Source organism: Perca fluviatilis, chromosome 15 (genome assembly GCF_010015445.1).
Source record: "Perca fluviatilis chromosome 15, GENO_Pfluv_1.0, whole genome shotgun sequence".
Taxonomy (NCBI): Eukaryota; Metazoa; Chordata; class Actinopteri; order Perciformes; family Percidae; genus Perca; species Perca fluviatilis.
Window position 1 is genome coordinate 10806903 of NC_053126.1, and position 27370 is coordinate 10834272.

General features: G+C 38.6%; 4 protein-coding genes across 5 annotated transcripts; 2 read left to right on the top strand and 2 right to left on the bottom strand.

Moving 5' to 3' along the window:
• Window positions 1-1404: 1404 nt before the first annotated feature.
• Window positions 1405-4523, bottom strand: LOC120574453 (interferon-induced protein 44-like). Of its 2 annotated transcripts, XM_039824727.1 has the most exons (9): window positions 4466-4503; window positions 4283-4331; window positions 3675-3737; window positions 3521-3554; window positions 3054-3252; window positions 2667-2819; window positions 2341-2512; window positions 2151-2251; window positions 1405-2009 (listed from the first exon to the last, which is right to left on the bottom strand). In XM_039824727.1, the coding sequence occupies exons 3-9, from the start codon at window positions 3730-3732 to the stop codon at window positions 1848-1850; spliced, it is 879 nt and encodes a 292-aa protein (XP_039680661.1). In that variant the 5' UTR covers window positions 3733-3737; window positions 4283-4331; window positions 4466-4503; the 3' UTR covers window positions 1405-1847. The 2 variants fall into 2 exon arrangements, with proteins under 2 accessions (XP_039680661.1, XP_039680660.1); XM_039824726.1 differs by having other exon boundaries at window positions 4283-4523.
• A 1427-nt stretch (window positions 4524-5950) lies between these two features.
• LOC120574454 (cell death-inducing p53-target protein 1 homolog) lies at window positions 5951-13383 on the bottom strand. The gene is made up of 5 exons (XM_039824728.1): window positions 13228-13383; window positions 11119-11270; window positions 9261-9302; window positions 7463-7607; window positions 5951-7101 (listed from the first exon to the last, which is right to left on the bottom strand). The coding sequence occupies exons 2-5, from the start codon at window positions 11258-11260 to the stop codon at window positions 6996-6998; spliced, it is 435 nt and encodes a 144-aa protein (XP_039680662.1). The 5' UTR covers window positions 11261-11270; window positions 13228-13383; the 3' UTR covers window positions 5951-6995.
• Window positions 13384-19600: 6217 nt separating this feature from the next.
• LOC120574456 (myeloid-associated differentiation marker homolog) lies at window positions 19601-21655 on the top strand. Its single transcript, XM_039824731.1, has 2 exons — window positions 19601-20211; window positions 20650-21655. Exons 1-2 carry the CDS (start codon window positions 19945-19947, stop codon window positions 21247-21249), a joined length of 867 nt encoding a protein of 288 aa, XP_039680665.1. The 5' UTR covers window positions 19601-19944; the 3' UTR covers window positions 21250-21655.
• Window positions 21656-22430: 775 nt separating this feature from the next.
• LOC120574457 (myeloid-associated differentiation marker homolog) lies at window positions 22431-25161 on the top strand. Its single transcript, XM_039824734.1, has one exon. The coding sequence runs from the start codon at window positions 22944-22946 to the stop codon at window positions 23799-23801; it is 858 nt and encodes a 285-aa protein (XP_039680668.1). The 5' UTR covers window positions 22431-22943; the 3' UTR covers window positions 23802-25161.
• The last annotated feature ends 2209 nt before the right edge of the window (window positions 25162-27370 follow it).

Sequence of the window (27370 nt, forward strand, 5' to 3'; positions counted from 1 at the left end):
TCGTGCCCATAGCAAGACACCTGTCAAGTTTGAAATCTATCGGACTAGCGGTTCGAGAGATATGCGCTAACAACCCAGACAGACAGACAGACAGACAGACAGAAGGACAGACGGACAGACAATTATCCTGCAATTATAGATAGAAGATAGCTAGATAGATAGATGATGGGCACTCGTTTCTCTTTACTTAGCTGATTGGTTCTTGCCATAATATGAATTCTAACAGTTGTCCAATAGTACTGTCGGCTGTGTATCAACCTGACTTCTGCACAACACAACTGATGGTCCCAACCCCATTAATAAGGGAACAAATTCCACTATTTAACCCTGACAAGGCACACCTGTGAAGTAAAAACCATTTCAGGTGACTACCTCATGAAGCTCATTGAGAGAACACCAAGGGTTTATCAAAAAAGCAAAGGGTGGCTACTTTGAAGAATCTAAAATATCAGACATGTTTTCAGTTATTTCACACTTTTTTGTTAAGTACATAATTCCATATGTGTTCATTCATAGTTTTGATGCCTTCAGTGAGAATCTACAATGTAAATAGTCATGAAAAACGCATTGAATGAGAAGGTGTGTCCAAACCTTTGGCCTGTACTGTATGTATATTTTTTTATCTTGTGGGAATATTATATACACATTGAATAGTCATCTTTTATAGCAGGGTGATGTACATAGCTTTTTTGGGTGCTACACGGACATAATGAAGAAGTAACTACAACGAAAATACAGAATTAATTTATGTATTTCGTATATTTTAAATTGCAATAATACTTTTACACACAAAGTATTCTGCATATGACATCACCTGACAGGTTATAAAAGAATTACGAGCTTTCCAGTCGTATTGATGTTTTCATCCTAGTGGCTTTGTTAAAGCAGCATTTCCGACGGTCCATGAAGCTACCATCACAACAGCTGAGTTGTTGACCCGATCACGTGATGACGTCACGTCAAACTAACGACGTATTTGCGCTGAATTATTTTCGACCAGAGAAAAATACTGAATCGTAACATAAAAGAGTGAATGTCAAGGAATGGCAAACTCCAGAGAGAATAAAAAGATTTTCACATTTCGTTTGCATTTTTATAAGTCATTATTTTAAACATCCTCAAGGGACACCTTTACCTGAAGCTTACATATTCCTTTATTATAGACCCACGCTCTACAGGGACAGACGTGGAAATGATCCTACAATGATTTTATTTGTTTATGTGTCACCATAAGGAAGCACTGTTTAGTTTTAGGGTATGGCCTACTATTGTATAATACTGCCTGAATCACTTCTAACTGTTTGCATTATACACAGACAGGTGTATGGAATAAAAGAAATTTAATAAAAGGAAAATAATGACAACTTTAATTATTTTTGTTATTTTTTATAGTACAGCAGTTCTGGAGCACAACGTTTCAGTATATATAAGGTCCAAACATTGAAATAGAAAATGCTTTTTGAACTGTAGATATGTAACAAGTCGTTTGAAAAGAAATCACTGTTCCACCAAATTTATTTCAGTTTCAACTGAGACATGAAGATGTGTTCAGACCTGCTAATCACCAGATTCATGATTAACTAACACCCAAAATTACCAACTGAATCAATAGATATATAAAGATACAAAAACTCAAAATACATGAGAGTAGGTTTTAATTGCATCAGGCTGATACACATGCAGCCTGTTCATACTTTATTCAGCAAGGTAGGTGTAAGACAACTTATAGCAGATACGCATTACGTGCATGCAAATGAAAAACCAGAAGCCCACTTTAGGTCATTCCTGTTTGCAGACTGGTTCTTTTCACGCTGCTAAAGCAAGATTTGCTTCAGCATAATGTAGGTCTACATGCTTTCCAGAAAGTCTTTTCCGAAGTTGATCATCTGTCTCAGTGCACTCAGTATCAGTGTGTCAGTGTCATCATCTGTGGCGATCTCTGAGTGGTAGTTCTTCACAGGAAAAATGCAGTACACTGGAATACCCAGCCCCACGCTTACATTTTCCATCTAAATTTAAAAAGTTTGACATTTAAAAAATGAAAATGCTGATCAAAGGAGACTTCTGTGTTAGATTATTGAAATGCAAAGTGAAATTGTATTCCAACTTGGATAACAACTCTCTACATAAAATCACCAATAAAGACTTACCTGTTGCTTCAGGTACTTGCTCTTATAGACATTCTTTATATCTCTTTTGACCTCTGGGCAGGCTTCATCAATTTTGGTGAGAATAGCCAGTTGGGGAATCCCTGATGATACAGAGCAGATTGAATCAAAATGTTGTTTGTCAGATTATTTACAATTCAATTGAAACCCCAATGCTAACCCTTACTCTTACCCATGTCTCTAGCTGCAAGTCTGACTTCCCTCATCTTTCTCACAGATTCAGCACTCAGTATATTTACTGTGTCGGCAGCGATTACACAAACCACAACATGAACTCGGTCATTTAGAGTGGGGGTTTTGTTGTAGTTGTTATCATCCACCGATATTTTACAGACAGGATTGAACTGGAAAACAATGTAAAATGAAATCAAATAATTAATTTCGCATGTACTGTAAATAGTTTCTTAATCTTATGTATATGTACATTTAATGTTTAATGCAAAATTGTATTGTATTGTATTTCTGAAATCCAACAAAGTTTATTGAATTTAGTTGTACATTGTAACCATCTCTAATGTGTCCCATCATTGCTTGTTTGATGTCTTCCACACCAACTCCTTTATTGGTTCCTTGCGCAATGCCCATGATGTCAGTGAAGACAAAGGGGTAAAATGTTCCTGGTCCTCTGTTTTGGATTTTAAAAGTTCTGTACTGTAAAACACAAAAGAGCTGTTATAACAACAATAGTGCCACCTAAAGGCTGATCGACCTGCAGCAGTTTGTCTCTTGCTTGTTAGTTTCATCACAACTAGTTGCTCAACACTGCTGCTCGCCTGATCTGTATACTGCAGTTATCATTGCAGGTGCACATACAATATTGCATGAAGTTTTATTGTCCACAATACACAAGACCTCAGTTAATCCACCCTTAAAATGAATTCATACTTTTGTGGTGAAGCTCTCCTCATAGATTGCATCTGGCAAAGCTCGACCAGTGATTCTGCCTTGTAAAGCACTGTCGACAGAGTTGAAGAAGCTGGACTTGCCAGAACCAGTGGGTCCATAAAGCAGAACTCTGAGCTGTTCATCATCGTTAAGATGATAATCCTTCACAAACTGTAGGTCTTTTTCTTTGTAGTCTTTTCTGTTCAATTAAGAAAAGGTAATAAGATTTTAGATTTATACTTCTTTAAATCAATTTTGCATATGGTGCACCTATTTTGTGGTTGCAGTTGTTAGAGACACCCATAACCATCATGTTAGTGAGGCTGACAACTAACACTAAATTACATCAGAAAATGCATTCTTAACAAATGAGTGTGGGCAGTCGTGCCATTTTGTTTTTTTAAAGTAGTTAGTTCAAGAAAAGCCATTAAACACCTGAGGCACCACACACTTAGCACATCACTCACCCCCATTGTATGTCCCTCCATTGTTCAGGCAAAGCTAAAGTGCACATGTGGATGAAATACATGAGTCACATTTAAGGGAATAACTTCAAAAACATGAAGAATGTGCAATTTTCTGTTATTTTTACAAGTTTAAACCATATTGTAAGTATCTTACTAGGAGAAGGTGGGGGAGGGGTTGATATGACCAGCGATCTTATCCATGCCATTGCCATCACAGCTACAATAAACAAGTCAACGTGTAAACAAGAATCACTTTTTCATATAAACATTATTTATTGCCTAAAACCAAACCAAATTTTAACAGAATATTTGAGACTTATTATTTTAGAATATTTAAGAGTATCAGGCAAGCATCACACAAATTTTATTATATTTTTTATTTCATCTTTATTTTTACAGGCAAAGCCACATAGGGAAAGGGAAAGAGGGCTAGAAAATTAGAAATACTTACAGTTTATAAATTACATAAAACACAACTAATCTAGTTCATGTGCACTCTAGTATTTGTTTTGTTTAATTGTTCCATCCTAAGAAACCTTTTTCTACCGCTAAAAGATTGTTTTACTTTTTGGTGGCAACATGATATAATTATGCTGTGCGCAATTATTCTTAAGAAAGAGCAGTGGTTTCCAAAACAAAAGAAAATGAGGTACTGTATTGTAGATTTAGAAAATGTTGTGTTACTTGATCCTTAATATTTCACTTCTTAAAAGCAAATTGTACATCCACGTTTATTGGTACAGATATTAAAAAAGATCTTACCTCAGCTGCCTGTGGAAAAAGTGGTGATGGTTTACCTCAAGTGATTCCACTGAAATTGAGGAATTAAGCTTTTTATACCGTATTAAGTATAATAATGGGACTATAGAAGTAAACCTCAGCTTTTAAAGCATTAATTTAATCATGAGGTGATATTCCTAAATTGCAAAGACATGGTTAGTATACCTAAGAGTATCCAGTAGTAGTAGATGCCTGTTTGATGTATCTACATTGATGTACATTGTGTGAGGTGACGCAGATTTAAATGTTTGAACATCCTTTCGGTTTCCTTCCTATCCAGTCCAGGTATGTGACCTAAGGGTGTGTGCAGGTGTCTATTTAGGTTTCTCTATTCACAGTACCTGCATCATGGCAGTACATTGCCTACCTGGACTCTGCAGACGTGGTTACTTGTTTTCATTATCACTTGACACAGCCCCACCCAGTGACTGAGTTTGGGAATGCCACAGGTGAGCATAAAGTGACAACATGTTGAACCAGTTTTTCACCTCTATCCTGCCCCAGTCTTCTTCCAGTGGTGTAGTCTACATGATACGCAGGTATACACAGTATACCCACTTAAAAATGCCCAATGACATGAAACAACATACTTTCCATTATATTTTTGGTATCTTTTGAATTGTCATCTGTGGTTTTCTTCTACACAAAATAAAGGTATTTTCATCATAAATTGGTTCATAAACGTGTATCCAAATACAGGAAGTTCATTGGGCATTTTTAAGTGGGTATACTGTGTATACCTGCGTATCATGTAGACTACACCACTGGAAGAAGACTGGGGCAGGATAGAGGTGAAAAACTGGTTCAACATGTTGTCACTTTATGCTCACCTGTGGCATGTTTCCCAAACTCAGTCACTGGGTGGGGCTGTGTCAAGTGAAAATGAAAACAAGTAACCACGTCTGCAGAGTCCAGGTAGGCAATGTACTGCCATGATGCAGGTACTGTGAATAGAGAAACCTAAATAGACACCTGCACACACCCTTAGGTCACATACCTGGACTGGATGACCGCTTTCAAAGAGAAACAATCTTTTAAATCAGATTAGCCAAAGGAAACCGAAAGGATGTTCAAACATTTAAATCTGCGTCACCTCACACAATGCACATCAATGTAGATACATCAAACAGGCATCTACTACTACTGGATACTCGTAGTTATACGAACCATGTCTTTGCAATTTAGGAATATCAACTCATCATTCATTTAATGCTTTAAAAGCTGAGGTTTACTTCTATAGTCACATGATTTGCAAAAGTGATGAAAATGAGCTTGGAATACGGTATAAAAATCTTAATTCCTCAATTTCAGTGGCATCACTTGAGGTAAACCATCACCACTTTTTCCACAGGCAGCTGAGGTAAGATCTTTTTTAATGTCTGTACCGATAAACGTGGATGTACAATTTGCTATTAAGAAGGGAAATATTAAGGATTAAGTAACACAACATTTTTCTAAATCAACAATACAGTACCTCATTTTCTGTTGTTTTGGAAACTACTGCTCTTTCTTAAGAATAATTGCACACACCATAATTATATCATGTTGCCACTAAAAAAGTAAAACAATCTTTTAGGACGCAGTACATAAAGGTTTCTTAGGATGGAACAATTGAACACAAAACAAAAAAATACTAGAGTGCACATGAACTAGATTAGTTGTCCGATTTATTTTAAAATTACAATAAATATACACTGTGTACATGCAGATAATTGGTGACATTACCTGAAGGTCAGCATCCCCAGATGATAAATCATGATAACTTTGGTGCCCTAACCTTTCATTTAGCACCATCAAGTCAAAAGTTCTTTTTGTCCAATACTTTGGTTTATGACCAAACACCTCAAGACAAAAACATCTCCGTAACCATACTTTGTGTTTAGTGTTAAAGGTGCTGTAGGTAGGATTGTGTGAACAACTTCTCAGTCCCTCCCCCCTTTCTGCTAAAGCCCAAAACGGTCTCCTAAGCCCCTGCCCCCACAAGGGAGAATGAATGAAATATGACAGAAAGTTAGTTTTGTAAGTCTTACCTGCTGCACCTTTAATGTTAGCATGCTAACACGCTAAACTCAAAAGTTGAACCTTATTATAGCCTATCTCCTACATGTTAGCATTTTCACTGTATGTTCACATACTAACATGAGCATTTAGCTCCAAGCACTGCTGTGTGTAGCCTCACAGAGGAGTTAGCATGACTGTAATCTGTCTCGTTGACCCTCTTCTGAGAGAGGATCAAACAGAACATTCAACAAATGCCTTTCTTTTAAAAGAAAAACAGGAATAATTAGTAAAACAATGAATTACAAACTATGAATTACAAACTATGAAGCACAATGAGAAAAGACAGAAGAAAATACGGGGCACTGAGAAAACATGAAATTATGCGGCAGAAAATGTAAAACACCCAGCAACCAACTGGATTCACCGCTGGACAACTCATAATACTGCAGACAGCTGAAAAAAAGGTTGTTTTTTTATTGGCATTTATATGTTTAATGTACTACAAATGCTTGCTGAATATACAGTAATATCCACAGTTTGATGCCTCATCATGTATTTGATTAGCATTGAAATTATAATGTAAAAGAGACGTAAAATGACAACAATGTCAGTATAGCTGCATTTAATATAATTTTAATCAGTATAAAAAATGTTGTAGAGCAAGTTAAGGCTACAGATAAGCATTGAGTCACTTTCACATTCGCTTGTATATGTAGATGACATTGTTGCAGTTAGGACAGCGATGCTCCACATCTTGGCAGGAGTCAACACAGAACGGGATACAACAGCAAAGAAAACACCTGTGGGAGGAAACAAAGAATTGTAACTTTCCAGTTGTGTTCCTAAAGTTATAATAGTTTGTGACAGAGTTTACCATGTCCTGTATCGTTTCAGACATTCGCAACATTAACTTGCTTTCCCTTTTAAAAAAAATGTCACATTGGCATATCCAACATGATCACCACTCATCTGTAATGTTTGTTTTTGCTATTATTATTACTATTTTATTGTCTTGTAAGTTGACCTTGAGTGTCCAGAAAAGCGCCCATAAATAAAATGTATTATTATTATTATAATTATTATTATTACATATTTTATCCAAGATAGAAGCCACCATTAACTAGACATGTAGTAAGTTTCTATCCAAAAGGTTGTTTTTACCCAAAGAGGGTGAGGCCACCACAGATGGCCCAGGTCATCAGGCCTGCTGTGTGCTCTGTCTTGGTGATGACCGTCTGCTGGCAGTGGGGACACACAGTTTGTCCCGGGACATCATTTAGTGCTGGCGTTACTATCATGTGAGTCACTGAGGATGAGAAATGCACAACACAAAAAGTAAAGGATTTGTCTCCTTATTCTTTTGTCTCCGTATTAATTTTTGAATCTTTGTCAGTATTTGCTTGTAACCACTGCAATTGAAAACATCCTAGTCTAGACACATCAAAGAAGGTGACATTAGCTAGTGTGTGCATAGTTTGGACAGTGATAAAGGAGCACGCTGACTTATTTGGCCTTTAGCTTATTCACCGTATCCCCCAGAGTTAGACAAGTCCATACATACCCTTCTCATCTCCGTGCGTGTTGTAACTCTGTCTGGCGCACCCACCGCTAGCCTAGCTTATCCCAGATCCTGGAGCTAACCGGCTCCATCTAGCCTACTGCTCCCAATAAGTGACAAAATAACGATCTCTCTGCTCCTCACCACGGGGCTTCTCAGGTGCTGCGAGCCAATCACTCCGCCCAAGTAGCAGAAGTAGCAGTGCTTCGCCTTCTGAGAATTAGTTCCAGGTATGTATACGGTTAGAAGATGGCTGTGTCTCATGTGACCTTACGCTGTGACTATACAAATCACAACATGTAAATAGGGAAATGTTGGGCGTTATTTTGTCACTTATTGGGAGCAGTAGGCTAGATGGATCCGGATACTTCCAGGATCTGTGCTAAGCTAGGCTAGCGGTGGGTGCATCAGACAGAGTTACAATACGCATGGAGATGAGAAGGTTATGTATGGACTTATCTATCTCTGGGGGATACGGTGTATAAGCTAAAGTCTCAATAAGTTGGCGTGTTCCTTTAAAGCACTCCCATCCCTAACCTCTTGCAGGGGAAAACACGTTACAAAGAAGGGCCCAATTGTATAAAGAAATGTATTTTTATTATTATTTAATAAAACTGTTGTGGCCAGCTAGTTGGACATTTTGGTTGTTTCTGTAGTTTTTCCACTTTGGGACCACCAGATTTGAGGATAAAAATGTACTGACTGCACTGACTCAACAAGACCAGCAGAGGCTGCCAATAGTACAACAACTGTAATTTAATAAGGAGTTTCTTTTTTTGTTTCTGTCTGTCTATGGTCCCTATCCTATAATTTAAGTTATTGAGGCATCCCAACATAGAGGGTTCCACAGTAAAAGACGGCTCAGAATTTTCTCATTGTGTAGTGGGAAACTGTCATTGACAGACAAACAGTGTAACATACAACATACCAATTAGTGTCCATGTGAGAAGCCCACAGTTCAGATGACGTGTTTTAGTGTTTTTCACATGTGGAGACCATGTGAAGAATATAATCTACTCAGGATAGGAATCCTTACTCGTCTGTTACAAGCAATACTCAAAATGTGACTGCTCACCAGAAGAAGAAAAAGTGAACAATAGCGTTTTGTTATGTACAGAAGCTACAAATGGGCTATTCTTCAGATCCCTTTGGTAGGAAACCGAGGACTTCCCCCCTCTGACCTTTGGACAGCATGCAGAGGCAGTTCTCACTTTACAAACAGAACTGAAACCCATTGACGATCTGTTCACAGATGTGTGTTCACGATTGTGTGCTCACAGGTGTGTCTTCACAGATGTGTTTTCATGTGCAGGGTGTAAACGTGTGTTTGTTTACATGTTGTGAGAAATGGTGCATATATATTGTCTTTTACATGAGAAAGTATTGTCTCAGCCATCTCACCTGTTGTGACAGGTGCAGCCGGGGGCGGAGCATAAGGAGCACCTGCCAGATAAAACACACAGTTTACCAAAGCAGGAAAGGACGATTCAGAAAAGATTTCCATGAATCACTTATTGTTTATTGAAATTGTTAAGAGGATAACCCCTTGAGATGAAGCATCTAGTTTTCGATGGGATCCTCACTTACCATAACATTACTGCCTTTGCATGAAATACATGCAAGTGTGGTTATATAGACATCATTTATGGATATGTTTCTCATAGGTGATACAAACAAGACATTCTCATACCTAAAGGACAGAATAGGTGGATTGTCAATGGCTCCCCAAACGACATATATGACCATTGTATTTACTGCCACGCAGTTGCCATTTTAAATGAATGCGGTGGAAACTTTAATCATGTGACCGTTCAATTTAACGTAATGGCAGCAGCCTTTAACCAGTTGTTGATGCACAGACTGTATGAGTGAAGCCGAAACATCTGGATCGCCCCCTGGTGGCTGACTCTAGTATAGGTCATAAATTCCCCCCCCCTCCTCCATGTTTAATGGGAAATGGGTAAGGGCCAAGGGGGTAAGCGTCGCTTCAGAACTCAAACCTCCTATGGCACCATTTTGATGCGACAAAAACGATTACCCGACGTTAGCATTCCATTGACTGCCATTCGTTTTGACGTCACTTTGACAGCGATTAACTTTACATCTGAAGCGTTTAAAGACTTTATTAGTCCATTGTTTATTTCTAAAGAAACATAACGATGTATAAAAGGCTCCATTACCTTGTATCTCACGTTACGGCTCTGTAGCAGAATTTTTATAAAAATAGGCTAACGATTGTGTCATAACCACGCGACTTACTGTCGCATAGTAGAGGAATTACCGTATTTTACAGGAGAAGCTCGCAGGCAGTTTCGACTTACATTAGCTGTTTAAGTTTAATTACTAATGTTAACTAGCATTTTAGTTAGCAATAATTAGCCTGTGTCCATGTTATCTCCTTACATATATCTACGCTCTCCGTCTCTGCAAGATTGGGAATGATTGAGATTTCTCTTGGCACAGCTACCAGAAGACTTACAACTTTCAGACAGGTTGCTCACGTCACATTTACGTTGTCTCTGTCAGTTGGAGGCTGCGCAGTAACACTCTGCCCTCACCGGAAAAGTGCTTCTAATATCCTTCACTGGTCTCCGTCCAGAGCAACGGGATCTGTTGGTCCATTTTATATAATGTCTATGGTAAGGGCAGACTAAAAAATGTAAGTACATGTCAAATAATTCTTTAAGAGTACATTTTTCTGACAAGTTTGGTTTTAATTAGTTACTTAATGCTGTAAAAATATGGGAAGAAACGTCATGATTGACAGCTGTTATTAACTCGTGATTGGTCGGGAGGTTGTATGGGCGGGACTTCGATATTGCTGCTCCACTCCCAATCACTACTGCGCAGACTCTTGCTCCAAACTTCCAAGATGGCAGCCAAATCTGAGATATTTTGGCTTCACTTTTGTACAGTGGGAGGAAGTGGAGACGCGTCGTCCATCTTCATATACAATCTATGCTTTAAACACATAGTAAACATTGTGAAATGGAACTAGTTAAGTTTGGGCAACAAAAATACTTAAATAGGATAAGTACAACATCAGTGATTGGCTTAAATTGAGTCACGTAAAAATACTAAAATGAGGACGTAACATGATGTCACAGATGTTGATGCATCACGGACTAAAGTCCTTAAAACTTGGTTAAATTCAAAAAGTGATAGTTGACTTTTGGTTTCACACGAGACACAAACCCTGGATTCCTAAAAGTCCTGTTTGTTTGAACAGTATCATATTTTAGCCCAGGCAGACACAGACCTCCCTGGTAAGCAGGTGGAGGCGCTGCAGGGTAGAAGACCGGCTGAGGGTACATCCCTGGCTGCTGCACGGCACCCCCGTAGTTCATAGGTGGCCCAGGATATGGTGGAGCCGAATCCTCTGCTGGGTATCCTTTTTCCATCTTCAGAAATCTTAAATGCATATTAGAAATGTGTATTATTCATTTTTTCAACTGGCTTTCGGGTTTAATCAGCACTGCCACAAAATTACAAATGGCATATGAGGAAATGATAGTGAAAGTGTATGCTTTAAAAAAAAATACAAAGCAAGCAGATTTGGTTAGAAATGCAGCCAAAGAAAAAAAGATTTCATCAAATTTAGAAGAAAAAAAAGCAGTTACATCTCACTAACATTTCCATTAATATCTCTAATATGTTTTAAAGAAATTATCAGGTTAGACTTAATTGAGCTTAGCTCAGATTTATTGATTGAACATCGGCAGGAGGAAGTATAGCACTTTCGTGTTCTAACTGACATTTCCTGAGGATGTATATACTCTCTAACCAAAAGTTCCACATCCTCAATACAACCCACACCACTGTCAACATCTACAACCCCTTTCACATTGTCACTTGATACATTGTTTTATAAAAATATATAGTTTTCATGGCCTTAAGTAAAAGTAAAAATACCACAAGAATACATTTTTGGACATGATTAAAGTACCAAAGTATTACTGGCAAAGTGTTATGTATCAAAGTAAAGTAGTCAGTCATTCAATTCAAAAAAATGTTTTTCCTGTGAGTGCTTATTATATATTAGGCAGTAATATGATATTAGTGTTGCTGGTGTATTAATGAGGAAGCAGCTTTCACTTGTTGTATCTTGATTTACTGTTGTTAGTAGGTTCATCTATGATAGTGCATCATATGTTACAAGTTGCATGTAACCTGTAAAATAACTATTAACCTAATGCATAGTGGAGTAAAATGTACAATATCTGCTTCTGAAATGCAGTGAGATAGAAGTAACTCAAGTACGTTACAAGTACTTCAAGGTAAACTTTATTATCCCACAAGGGGAAATTCATGTGGTCATTCATTAAGCGCCCTTGTCACAACATATTTTCTAAACATATAGAAAGACAATCCAATAAACATGTATGGAGAAAAGAAGAACAATACTACAGAAATGACAATAACAGAAATTAACGATGACAATACAAAAAATAGCAATACTGCGGAAATGACAACGACAATCCGACATCTGACGTTTACGAAACATAAAAAAATGACTAATATTATCAGGTTGCTAAAAATTTAAATAAAAAAATAATAACTAGGAGTGGTTGTCAAGGAATTGTCCTTCAGTACAGTACTTGAGAAAGTGTACTTAGCTACTTTCTAACACGGGAAAACTGAGAGTAGCTTTAAAGAAACTGTAGTATTAATACAGTAGCTCTTGGTTCATGGCAGCAGGCAGATGGAAGCAGTGAACAGCAGCAATTTACTTTATAACCCATTTGCCTAGTGTGAGAGGCGTAGGGAAATAGAGCCTGTGTGCTTTAACTTAACACTTAACACTACTGTGTTGTTCTGTACTTGTCCTGAGTTTTCAGGGAGGCAAACCGACATACTTTAGTGCTGTATTTTGGTAATATGGAATAATGTAGTGCCAGATTATATGCTGGTCAACCTCGCTCATAGTGAACAGGCCCTCCCTGCAAGACTTCCTGTCTCATCAGAAATCGACCCTAAATCAATTAGCAGAACATGAGCCACACGCATTAATTCACCACAGCATTGGACTTGAGCCTCACCCTGTTTTGCTTGGACAGTGTGGCTGGATAAAGGTTACATCACCGATGTCTGACAGGAAAAATGCACTACGTTCATATTCTTTGCATCTGTTCTGTACAGTGGTGGAATAATAACATCAACAACTCAACAACAAAAGTTTGGATAACACCCAAATTCATATACAGTACAAACACAACCTAACCCTAACCCTAACCCTAACCCCTAACCCTAGTACAAACACAAAGCGGATAGCTTCAACACAATGGCAACAGCAGTTGATCATTATATAGCTACAAAAAAATGTATTTCCCTACAAGTTGCTTTCCATCAAAATAAAAGAGTTACGCACCCTTTCTCCTGGAGCTGCCTGTTACCGAGTGAGGCATTTAGAAGCACAGTAAAACTGTGACCGGAGACAGATATTTCAGGTATTTCCTGTATTTCTTACAATGTAATGGACGGAGTGTTTTAGTCCTACAATCTCTGATTCCTCCCCCTCCTTACCCCTCCCTTCTATTCCATGTGACTGGGTGGATCCAGAGAAAATGAATAATGACCAGTATGGCAATAAGAGCTATGAAAACAGGATTAAAAAAAGAGAAAAAGGTACTTTCGCAAAAAGAGAGGGCGAGAGACGGATGTTTGCTAAGAACAAAGCGTTCTTTGTTGGCCTAATATAATGCGTCATATCACTGATGGTCAGTCACTGTTTCAGTCAGCAATCCTGGTCGCGGTTAAGACCACATGCATCCACACAGTACAAAGTACAAACCACTGTGACTCACACACAGCCACCCTAACAGGTGTAACAAAGCGAACAGGATAGTGAGGAGGATATAAATAAATTAAAGAAATCTAGGTCCTAGGTCTGGTCAACCAAAATAAGTAATATCACCTGAGGGTGTACAAAAGGTATGCAGGACCTTCAAATGTGACCTTAAGACTTGTTGGGTCAGTGGGAAGTTGCATTAGTTGAATTACTTGTTATACAAAATGCTAAATTCTGTAAAGGTACAATAGGTTTCACCAGAAAATGGTGTTGTAGTGTTTCCTCTAGTATTGACTCACTGACATCACGTCGCATATTCATGGTCTTGCAAAACGGGATGAATCAGGAAGAAGGACGGGCCTCAAGCGGTTGTAGTGGAATGTATAATATAAAATGGGAGTGTTTTACCCAAGCAGGATTTCTCTGGAACTTACTTTCGCAAAACTATATCTATATTCCACAGCGCCTGTACAATGGTTTTCCACACGAGGTGAGTGTGAAGGATCCACCCTTTAAACACATGACTTTGAAGACCAGATGACAGTCAGGACAGGGCTAACAATACTGAGAGGTCACATGACTATCACAAGGACATGACTAATCACATCTGGAATGTGATGTGCTACAGCCATGCTGATAATTGGGACATGGGACATGGGAAGGAAATCCAGCGAAATTAACACTGTATTTGTTATATATAAATATACTGTAGATATATATACAGTTGTGCTCATAAGTTTACATACCCATGCTAAACTTGACTAAAAAGAGGAATAAAAGAATCATCTTTTGGAAATTGATCTTAATGCCTTAATTAAAAAAATGAGGAAAAATCCAACATTTTAAGGACACCAATTTTCTTTGTGAATGAATAATGTATCGTAAATAAATAAATAAATCATCACATACCCTTCACCATACCTAGAGATTGGTATGGTTTTATTTCAGTTAGCCTAATAGCTGATTTGATTTGCATTGAGAGATGATCTTATGGAAAGTAGCCCATGCCAATCTCTAGGTATGGTGAAGGGTATGTGATGATGTTTGGTTGTTTTAATTCCAAAGGCCAAGGGAACTTTATCAGGATGCATAGTATCCTGGATCCATGAAATAACTGGCCTTTAAAAATAAAAAGTCTGCCTGCCTCTATGGGAATTTAACATAGGGGTGTGTATACTAATGCCCCCTGTATTTTAAGGAAGAATATTGATTTATTTACGATACATTATTCATTCACAAAGAAAATTGGTGTCCTTAAAAGGTCGGATTTTTCCTCATTTTTTTAATTAAGGCATTAAGATCAATTTCCAAAAGATGATTTTCAAAAGTTTGGGGTCAAATTTCCATTCCACTCCATTATAGACAGAATAGCAGCTGAGATCAGGTGCATTGTTTTTTAACCAAGGCAGCAGTTTTACATATATATATATATATATATATATATATATATATATATATATATATATATATATATATATATATATATATATATATATATATATATATACAGTATATATATGGCCACTAGAGGTCAGTGGAATGCAACATTATAATGTTTGACACTTGTTTTCCTTCCCTCCTGCACAGAGAGAGCAGAATGTACGGTCAGTTTAAGGTCACCTCAGCAGCTGGGAAGAATACTAGAACACACAGAGAACATGTGACATGCTGACAAGTTTTGATTAATCATATGTACTTTTGGATCATTTACTGGCAAATTTTTTTCTAAATGCCCTAGGTAGTTGCGTGGTTATTGAAGGCAGATGTTTTGCTACTTTGTTTTAACTCTTGGCGAAAGCTGTGTTTCAGTGCACATTGCTACATTTTTCTGTTTCTTCTCTTGTTGTTTTTTTTCTGCATGAATATAAAACAGTATAAAATAGTGATTTGGTTAATGGTCTTCACACAGCAGGCCAGGAATCACTGTTTGCCTCAGTCACATTGCTATTTCATACTCGTCCAACACTATCTCACTGACAAGACTCATGGTTTATGATTGGATGCAATGAAACAGCAAACAATAATCACAGGAAACAGGATCATCAATAGTGAACTGTATACAGGGGCATGATTGTCAAAAGAGGGCTGTTGTCCACCTCGTATAACTCTACTCTCTACTAGGCGTTGGCTGGTATGAGATTCTGACAGTATGGTAACCTTCAGCAAAAATATCATAGTTTCACGGTATTACGGTATTGCAACAGCTAAAACTGTATTATTTTTTAAATGTCTTTGCAAAAAGAATTTTTGTTTTCTCCACTGAACACAACATATTTTATTTTTTAACACACTGCACACTGGCAGGGAGAGGGATTTCTAAACTGCACTTTCTGTCCTTGTAGACTCATAAAAAAAACAGCTCATACCTTAGGAATGGTATGACAGAAAATGTTAGTGGTTTTGAAACCGTGACTTTTTCAAACTGCGGTATACCTTGAAACCGGTAACCGACCAATGCCTACTCTCTACTACTGGTTTTGCTTTTTATAATACTAGTGTTGATGGATAACTTTAAAAATACTTTGGAAAGGTCAAGTATAATTCCATTAGCGATGTGCAATTCATGACTTTGCAGAGGTCATTCAATTACAGGCCTCAGACTTACTGTACTCCAATTTTCACTATTGATCTAAGCAGTAGGTCAATAGTAAGAAAAGCAAGATGTGCTGCAGTACAGTGTGGCATAAACTAAGGTTTCAGGGTCAGAGAGCATGCCATAGGGACATTGTGGCAGTCGTCATGGATGAATCCTTGATGGGATGCGAGGCACATGCATGGTCAGGATATATACTTCACGCAGCATTTTGACCCTGGAGGAGACAGGCCCAATGACCAACAGCTATATGTGTTCAAGGACAGGCACACCCAAAACCAGAGATTTTTGTAGCTCTCTTCTCTCTGGCTTTTCAGTGAACTTTCTTCTGGAAACCAGACAAGCATCGCCATTGTAAGCTTCTCTCCTCTTCTGTTCTCAACACAAACCTGATGGCTGCTCTGCCTCTCTCCACTTTGTCATTTGTTTCTTTGTGTCTTTAATCTTTTATTCCAGTTTCTTTTCACAGTGTACCTTCCATATACATGTTGGATAAATACATAATGTTCTTCTGAGTATATACGTAAATAGCAGCACCATCAATTAAAGCAGGAGAGCAGAGGTAATAGTTTCTAACTTTCCAACCTTTACTCTTAAGCCATAGTTCGTTTTTTTACAGAAATATTAAGATGTGTGTATGTGTATGTGTGTGAAGGGGGAGGGTATTTAGACACTTGAGTGTATCAGTACAAGATCAATTAAATGTAAAATCATAACTGTTGCATAACTGCATTTACTGATAAGCTTCAAAAGCTTCAAGGCAGCCTCCCATGAGCTTTGATTAAAACTGCATACTTGTTCAGTGAGAACACTGACTATGTGCTAAGAAAAAAAACTGAAAAACACCTGTTCATTCAATGTCAATTTAGTTTTTTTTTCTTGTTTCTAGATTTAGATTTTGTTTTTATTCGTGTATTTTGAGTTATTTAATGAGCATTGTTGGAGGTGCCTGAGGCCTAAGATCGTCATTGCCAATGACTGCTTAGCCACATAGGCAAGGCTGCTCTAATGGTAAAAGATATTGGGGATTTTACACAATCAGTGCATAACCTACAAGTGTTTTTAAATCATAAGAAAATATGCATCATCTGAGAGAATCAGAAAAGTTGAGGAAGGGAAGAGGTGTAGGAGCCGCTATCTCGTTGTGAAGAAACCTCAGAGTGAGTCTCTGTTGACCTGGCCCTCCCGTAGTGATAACAAGCTTGCAAAGATGAGGTAAAAGTTGGCATAACTTTTAGTTACATAATGTTGTTTCATTTTGTAGGAGCACCTCCACCTGATCGAAACTGTAATGCCACAAATTCACATTTTTCAAGTTCAGGTCTGACTTTCTGGTCACATGCCAGTGCTGCGGTATGTGTTATCACAATGCAACTTATCCCTTTGTGGCTGCAGTGCCATGTCTATAGAAAGTCTTTATTATCAGAATGATCAAAAAATATCTTAAATAAAGGGTTTGATATTATTCTAGTTTTAACAAACATGTATAACTATGGGCTAGCTGTATAAGCTGTTTTTGTTCATAAAAGCAACACACTGCACATACTGCACAAGATGACATACAGAAAGAGTATTGTACTGAAACAGGAGAAACACCTAACGTCTCGGATTGGGAGGGAGTCCCTGTTAGTTAACATGCACCCTGCCCTGATCTAAAGAAGATCTGTCCAAACTGAGATTAGCTTTATATACAAGTAGCCAAGTCATCTCAACACTTAAAGACATTTGCCTTTTGTCTTTTGCCCAGGAGTCATGTGGCAAAAGTTTTTCCTAAATGGAGAAAACATTAAACAGCCATATTCAGTTATGACTGGCATACTTGTAAGCAAATGATAATGTATCAGAAATTACAAACTGTTTAAAAGGTATGTAATTTTCTTTCTTTTTTAGAACACTTAAGCTTTTCTACAGTGTAAGCTATTTCAATACTCTAAGTTACTCTAGGTGCTGCAATGCCGGCGGACTTAACTGACGTGTGCCGTAAGCATCAGTTGTTTAACGCAAAAACAATATGAAGATGTTTACTTATTTTGCTAATTTGTTGTTTTGTTTATTGCTTAAAAATATATTTTCTTGAATCCAGGTACATCATTAATCACACAGTTTTGTAGTTTAACCATATTTAGTTAGTGCTACCTGCAGATACCTAACCTGACTCCACCAGATGGATTGCTTCGCATTTGCTCGGCATATCCATCTGGGAACTTTCCGTTGGAGAACTTTTGTGAAGGAGCGAAAATACTGGTTAGCTGATTGGATAGACGGGCCAAATCAACCAATCAGATCAAACTCTTTCTGAAACCAGTCGGGAGAAGAGCAAGAGTATCTTTTCCTCCAAGAAAAGCCTCCAGTGCCGTTTTTTACTGTTCTTTCAATGAAGGAATACTTTCTAATTCGGATAAAACTTGCGCGATAGTTACGCTCATCTCATCCGTGGAAGCTGCCATGTTGTTTAGACGTTTCTCGTTGCGTCACACCTAAACCCGCCTCAAAACCAACGCTGATTGTTCGGTCGTTTGGCGAACGGCTCCAAATCTTCTCTATCTCAAGATGCCAGACTGATCTGCGAGTGGAAAACTGGAGCTTGCGAGATCAGGATGGTCTCACGAGGCTAGCAGACCCCGTGATCATGGTCAAAAAATGGTATGCTTTCCCTGACTTGCAACACACCTGGCCACATTAGCCTTCCTGTATAAATGCAGTCCCATTACAGGTGACTGCCACCCAGTGTAAAAAAAAACATATTACATCAAAATAAACACAAAGGCAAACAAATGGATAAACGGCTCCTATACTTTCAATATTTTTGTCAGCAGGTAAATGTAAATCGATCATGTGGGACTTGTTCAATTTGCATGTCTTCCATTGTTTACCTTGGCACAGACCAATTATTCTATCTGAGATAGGCTGATTTATTTATTTATTGGATTTATTTCATTTACAAGTTAAATAGCTTGATCAAAGTGTGTGTGTTAGTACTTAGCAGTGTCTAACAGTTCGCAAGAAAGTGGTTTAAATTTGGAACAGTTATTTATAGTCCTTTTGTAAATCAGTCCATTTCTTAAAAAGCAACATTTTGAATCTAAATCTTGGATCTTGTGTCCTTTGCAGTATCTCACACCATATACAAAGAAAGACCAATACATCTCCTAATCTCTAATTTCTCCGACTATCCTTCCATGCTATACTGTATATCTCACATTTTTCTGTAGCACTACGGCCCAGTTCCTCTTAAGCCTACCGTAATACATTTACAAATTTGAACTATTGAAGGGTGGGGAAGCCGCTAAGTGAGCAAACATGAATGCGAATGTGAGGCTGTCATAAGGTGTGGTTCATGTCATCTAAATTACAACATTTTATTGCCTATGAACACAACTGATAAGTAAAATGGAAGTGAACAACAGATACTTCCCCGCTAGACAAACACTCCATATAACTTGAAGCCATTTCAAGGTGTGCAAGGGCGGTGACAAGGGAGAAGGCAAAGGTTTCACATTCACCTTACTTTCTGTGTCCGTCATTCAGGCAGCACTAACAGAACGAGGGGCAAGGACTTACAATAACCAAAGAGCTATTCAAAGAAAAATATTAAATCAACAAGGATAGAGGAGACAAGCTGGTGAAAAGAGATTATTTCATTAAATATCTATCCAAATCCACTGTAAACCGACCGCAGGACCATACATCATCATACAATCACCATGGTTACGCTGGACTTCAGGACACTAACAGTGCCAGTGGGCATTGTGCGGATACTGGAGGTGATCTTCACCTGTATAACCTTCAGCCTGGTGGCATCAGTGGGACACAGTACTAACTCCTTCTGGACGTGGTGCATGTTCACCTGGTGCTTCTGCTTCTGCGTCACCTTCCTCATCATCGTTCTGGAATTCACCAGCCTCAGCGCTAAGTTGCCCATCTCCTGGGATGACTTCACTACTGCTTTTGCCATGTTGGCTACTTTAATGGTGTGTGCCATTTTTTTTTAACTATCTTGCTATTTGTCTTTGTCTGCAGATACTATATGTTCAGGATAAACCAAAAGAGTTGTTCATGGGGCAGTTTGCTAGTCGCAAGATTTCATTAGGCTCATGTTGTTTTTTGCACCCTTACAATTCAATGAAATAACAGAGCAGGAGAAGCCCTGTTTAAACACTTCAACAGCATCTTTCTATATAGCCACAACTCCCTAAAACAGATAATGATAATCACATGTTTGACTGACTTTGACATTAGGCTATTGTAGATATACATGTGTACTATTTCCTGATGCTAAAAAATTGATACAGTACAGTTCTCAATCATACTCCTATACAGTATAATTACACAGAGTCAAATAAACATCTAGAGAGTATCCTAAAGAAGAAATCATTCCACACCTTATGTTTTACCTTTCTCTCATGCAGGTGCTGGCAGCATCCATCATCTATCCCATCTTCTTCATTAAGTTTTGCTCTAGCTGTGGCAAACAGATTGCAGCCACTGTCCTTTCCTGTCTGACCTTCATCCTGTACGCCGTTGAAGTCGGGCTGACCCGGGCTAAACCTGGTGAGATCAGTGGATTTCTGTCTACGGTCCCGGGCCTCCTTAAGGTTCTGGAGGCCTTCGTGGCCTGCATCATCTTCATCTGCTTGGACTATAACCAGTTCTCCAAGTATGCAGGGCTCCAGTGGTGTGTTGCTGTCTACTGCATTTGCTTCATTTTTGCCGTCCTTGTCATAATTTTTACCATCTGCCGCCTTCTGTCTCTTTTTCCCGCACCATTTGACAAAGTCCTGACAGGCTGTAACGTGTTGGCCGTGTTGATGTACATCACAGCTGCAGTGGTCTGGCCAGTGTACAGCTTCAAGAATAATAGCAGGCCGAGCTACAGTAGCTGCCCGGTGGGTTTATGTCCCTGGGATAATTTACTGGTCATCTCTTTCATGACTTGTTTCAACCTTGCTGCTTACATTGCGGATACTGTTTATTCTTTTAGGCTGGTGTTCTTCATCAGAAGAACGTAGGTTGTAAATAGGCCTCATGTTTCAGCTGTGGGAGGTCCACAAGAACTCAAAGATTGAGAAGGAGAATGGTATGTAAAGCATCTCTTGTAGAACTTTTGTGAAACATATTTTATTTCACTGTTGTTTTCATAATATACCCAACACACTGTTGTGGATTTGGTCTGAATGACTTTTATCTGTCATGATGATGCATTCTCTGAGGACAATTTTTTAACGTCAGTAATCCCAATCTGTTCTCTTTTCCTTTGTTATCTTCCATGATTTTTATTTGATCATCTTAATCATGTTATTTTTATACAGCGTAGCTATAACCATGTCAGTCTCAGTTGCAAACTCATTTAGTGTATTCTCTTGTCGATCGCACTGTGTGAAATATGAATAAAATGTCATGAAAGTGTGGAGTTAATTGTGCATCACCATGGGTGTAACTGTTATTTGGTTATTTCAGCACCTCAGTAACAAAATACAATCATGACTGAATGAAACTCATACAATTAGTAATCTGCTTAATGGTTATATACTTTGTTCAATGGTTAACAGGTATAGTGGGAACTCGTGTCCTTCTCAAATGATGTTTGCAAAGGTGTGTCAATGTGTGCATACCCTGAAACACACAGCAGCTATTGGTTTCATTCTCACAACTCCACTCCTACTTTGCTGTTACATTTAATGATAAAAGGAAAAAAATAGAGAGTAGAGGCGGTTCACATAATTGTATGTTTAGCCTTTTTTTCCAACAACATAACAAAAGCAAGTGAGTAATTGGTCGGGACTACTACCCAATTTGCTTATATATCTTTATGATATCTTGGGAGATTAGTTGAATAACCTTTGACCAGTCGAGAGCATTGCTGCTCTCTACAAAGTCAAAATGGAGACAAAGGAGAAGGCTTTCAATGATCTTGTAAACACAAAATAAGACAAAGAGAGAGAGAGAGAGAGAAATGATCAAGACGAGGAAGGAAAGAAAAGAAGACGGTAGAATAAAATCTATTTTAGAATTGAAGTGCTTCTGTTGTCATATACTGTATGTGTTTTTTTAAAAGAGTTTTTCCTCTTTGGTTCAATGTACAAAAAGGGAGTTGTCATAGTACATACATTTTGCTTTTGGATGCAGGAAATGTAAACCTTAATGTAATGAATCACAGCAGTAAAGTAAATACACTGAAACATCATGCTATAGTTTCAGATTTAAAAAAAGAAAAAGGCACTTGTATGTACGTATAATCATTATCCATAAAAATCCCTCCTTCAAACTCTCCCGAACAATAAATCAAGTGATCTCAAGGACGGGATAAGGGCAGTTTTCCGTAGGATGTGACTTACAGTACCACCCATCTCATTGTGTTTGAGATTACCTTCTGAACAAGGCTTGCACTGAGGTCAAGAGTCCGGTGTGTGTGGCGTGAGATGAGGATGACAACACCCAACCAGTATCCAATCCGTGGAGTGAGACAGGGGCAATAAACTGCACAGATAAGCCCAGAATGCTCTATTTGAATATACACCATCACATTTTGAGTTTCAGTTTCAAAGAACATACCTGCTCGGGGCTCTTGTCTATACATGGATTTCTTCAACAGGATCTGGTTTGGAAAACAAGGCCTTGCAGCACTGAGGGATGCGCTGAGTAGAATCAACTGACTTTGAAAACAACATTATTTTGAGGTCAAACACACTCCTCCTATCCAGCCATGGTTGGTGTCGACTTGCGGGCACTCACCCAGCCTGTGGGCATCATGCGAATAATGGCGACCATCCTCGCCTGTTTGTGTTTTAGCCTGGTGGCGACAGTGGGACACGTCCCATCTCCCTACTGGGCGTGGTGCATGTTTACCTGGTGCTTCTGCTGCTTCTTCAGCCTTCTCATTCTCATCCTGGAGTTCACAACCGTCAATGCCAAATTACCTTTCGCCTGGGATGATTTCACCACTGCCTTTGCAATGCTGGCAAGCCTCATGTGCCTTGCTGTCTCCATCATCTACCCCACCTTTTTCACCTGTAAGACCTGCCACCGCCAGATCGGTGCCTCTGTGGTGTCCTGGGTCTGTTTCGGGGTGTACGTAGGTGAGGTGGCTTTAACTCGCCTTCGTCCGAGTGGGCAGGTGAGCGGCTTCCTCTCCACGTTGCCCGGCATTATGAAGATGCTGGAGACGTTCCTCGCCTGTCTCATCTTCACATCCCTGGAAAAAAGCCAATTTAACTCTACGACTCCAGGACTGCAATGGTGCGTCGCCGTGTACTCGTTGTGCTTCATCTTCGCCATCCTCATAATCCTGCTCACTATTACACAACTGACCTCTTTTTTTCCATTTTCTTTTGACAAGATTGTGATTGTCTACAACATTTTGGCAGCGGTGATGTATTTGACAGCTATGGTGATCTGGCCACTGTATAGTTTCCGCAACAATGAGAGACCCAGTAGCTGTGGCCACACCTGTGCCTGGGATAAACTGGTGGTGGTCACCTTCATGACAATCTTCAACGTTATTGTTTACACCCTGGACACTGCCTACTCTATACGCCTTGTGTTCTGCATCAGTAACCAGTGAAGCTGCTGCTCATTAACTTATTAACTAACATGAACTGAGTACAAATTGCGCAGGGTTTGAATTAAGTTGTTGTTGTGTTAGACATAATGCAAATGCTGAATGCAATATATCTTATTCTAATGCTGTTCATTAAGTGTTGACAGAGATGAGTGATTACAATAATGAAATGTTGGGGGGGAAAAGGAGTAGTTAGTTAATGATTACAACTATAGTAACACTGTCATAAAAATAAATAAAAAAGCAAATAGCCTGGTAGAACTTTGGATCCTGATACACAAAGAGTTATCAAAGAGTGCAGTTGATCATACTGAGCTTACACTTTACTATATTACACTGTATCATATAGTCAAATGATGCCGCATGTCAATCTTTGTTTTCACTTTCATGCTTGTCATCTTGTCATTTGTCATAGGTGCAGCAAGTTGCTGATCAAAGGAATAGGTTGACATTTTGGGTAATATACTTCTTTGATTTCTTGCCGAGTGAATGGATTGATACCACTCTCAGACAGAGGAGTGGTATTGGTCTTCTCCTCTCAACCTCAGTAAGAAAGCCAATAAGAAAAATGTCAAACTATTCCTTTAATCCTTGTGGCATGAACAAATCTGCCTATGAGTAATTGCCTATAGATAACAACAGATCAATGTAAACTGAATGTAGGACACTGACAAACAGAGCAGTCGATGACATATGAGATGGAAAGAGAAGGCACAAGAGAGAGAAACACAAGGATGGAAGAATTGATGAGAGAGAGGTAGAGACAGTGAGACATTTCCAGACTTTGGAAGGATGTGTGGGAAAAGTGAAAAAGAAAATCCTTTAATCAACTGGCAGCTGCAGCTGCTAAAGGCAGCTGCAGCGTATGGAGTTGGACTTGTTGCAAGGTGTTATTTTGCTTCTTTTCTTATTTAGCTTCTTTTCTTCTTCAGGGATGTGGCAGGAAGGGAAAAAGTATGACGTCAATTCATTCTTCTCTTTTTTTAACCAATTGGAAACTTAAAAGGACATCACCTAAATCTCACTTGTAATCCTGTAGCTATTGTGCTACCTGGCAGACCAATCTGTGTGAGTGAACTTGAGTCAAATGGAGCAATTGAAGCGTGGAAATTTTGCTTTTCTTCTCATGTCAGTCTGTCAGAAAGACAGAGCATGTTTAAGTCAATCGTCTGTATCTGTCAGACACAGAGTCTGCTTTGATTTGGTTGGCACGAAGTGCAAGAACTTCTTGGTAGCATTTTACTGTAAGTCCCCCTATTTAGCATTCATAAGTAGTATATAAACATTTATAAAAAAAGAATTATAACACACAATAAGGCAAGGCAAGGCAAGGCAGCTTTATTTATATAGCACATTTCAGCAACAGGGCAATTCAAAGTGCTTTACATAAAACATGAAAGAGCATTCAGAAAACAATTAAAAACAATTTAAAAACATTCAAAGTCAAGAATAAAATTTACAGTGCAGTATAAGAATTAAAAAAAAAAATTTAGTTGTACGCAGTTAAAAGGACAAGTGTTTTTTTAATGTACAGTATTTGTCAGCAATAATAATTTCTCCCTTGAAAACATATTTTACTATATAGTCGTTCCTTATCTGTTTATATACCAGCCTCCATGTGAGACGTTATTGACAAAAAATTAATAACAACAAACACTTACTGTATATCTGCTTACAACAACATTGTAGTATGTTATAACCCATTTACTAAATGTTTATTTATATGCTAAATTAGGGGGGCTTAAAGTAAAGTTTTGCCATATATGCTTTTATATTTGAATCCAAACCAAGTTCAATGTATTTAAATAAATGTTATATATAGTTTTACCTGTAACTTGTTCTAATTGTCAAAATTTTACATTGTTTTACAGTTCTCCCACTGGGACAATAAGTAACATTGTTCCTCAGTTCATGTTTCAACAAACATAATACATCGCTTTAGATCAGATAGGCAATGTGATGCTCCTTATTAATAACAGCCTGTTACTCATTCTAAGTTTTAATAAAGTCCCCTCGATTTGATAATTTCTAAGAAGGGGGGACAACTCTTTTGATCCTGCGCCCACAATCCTCAGTCAGACAAAGGATAAAGTCAGGCCGACTAGACTTACATGTTCACCTAAACAAGCCCTCTGCACTATCTCTGCTAATGGGGTGGGGGGGGGGGTTATTTGCTAACAAGGGAGATGGCATCCCACCTCCAGTCGCCTACTGCCTCAGGTTTCTGTTAGCAAAAACATGTCATCCTCATGCTCTGAAAATAATTTGGATGCCCTTTGGGACAATCACTGACAAGATGCATCACCCCTGATGTTCTAGCAAAATTGGGCTTGTGGTGCAGTAATGGTCTTTTGTAGTTAAAATTACCTTGACCTTCAATTATAGCACCCCATCAGGATAATATAAAAGAGATTGCAAAAGTAGCTGAAAGTGAGCATTATCATTCATTATGCATTAAATGGAGAGTGTGGTTATAAGGTCTTCACAGTTTTCCAAATGATTACTTACTGAGCATGCAAGCTGAAACCCGTCTGAAAAAGGAGCTATGCTTTTTCTCAACATATTTTTAATTATGCTGGAATCACTGTATACTACATGTATACTGCATGTAATGTGTATGTTGGCAATTCACAGTTTATTGACACGTGGCCCTGAAATCCGAGCGGTGTTTCAACATTCTTGTCTAGCCGCATGCTGGGATCCACTGAGATAACCATAGAGCGTGTGTCACTGAGCCTCACACCTACTCTGTTCCTTCTCTTTGGTCATTATCTTGAATTAAACTTCCCCTCTCATTAGTGACCTTTGATTCAACTGTGCAGTAATCAGAAGAGGACACAATGAAAAGTAATCACCACTAATTAGTTGGCACTACTTCAAGAGTGTCACTGGAAAAAATCAATACATCTGAAAAATGTGTGGGCCTGCGTTTGTGTGCATGTTAGTGTGTGTGTGTGTGTGTGTGTGTGTGTGTGTGTGTGTGTGTGTGTGTGTGTGTGTGTGTGTGTGTGTGTGTGTGTGTGTGTGTGTGTGCATGCGTGCGTGTGAATCTGCCTGCATGATTGCACTGTACACTGTGTACAGAACACAAGTCCTCCTAACAATGTGAAGATAAAGGTTGGTTATTGCTACACTCTGATACGATCCACAGGAGCATTTCATAAATTAGCGCCCCTAACGGGGGCAGGAAATAAGACCCACAGGAGTGTTTTCCGTCCTCATATCTAAACCACTACAACTACTCAGTTAAATTTAGAAAAAGATTTTGGTTTGGGTTCAAATCAGTACATTTGTGATGTTACTTCACTTCCGGTTACGCACGTGGCGCAGAATGTGACGTAGCTCTGTTTGTCACATTTGTTCGGTTTGTTCCATTTAAGGGGAAAAAAAACGCTTTCCTTTATTTTCAAACAGGACGTGAATCCCGGTCTCCTGGGTAAGATCCTATATTTGTTTGAACTATCCACTACCCTAACCTTCCTCCTTACATGGAATTTGTCGCACTTATACTTTGTCACCTTACTTCCTGCTTTGCTCACGTCATGATTAGAAGACGCTGCCACTATAAACGT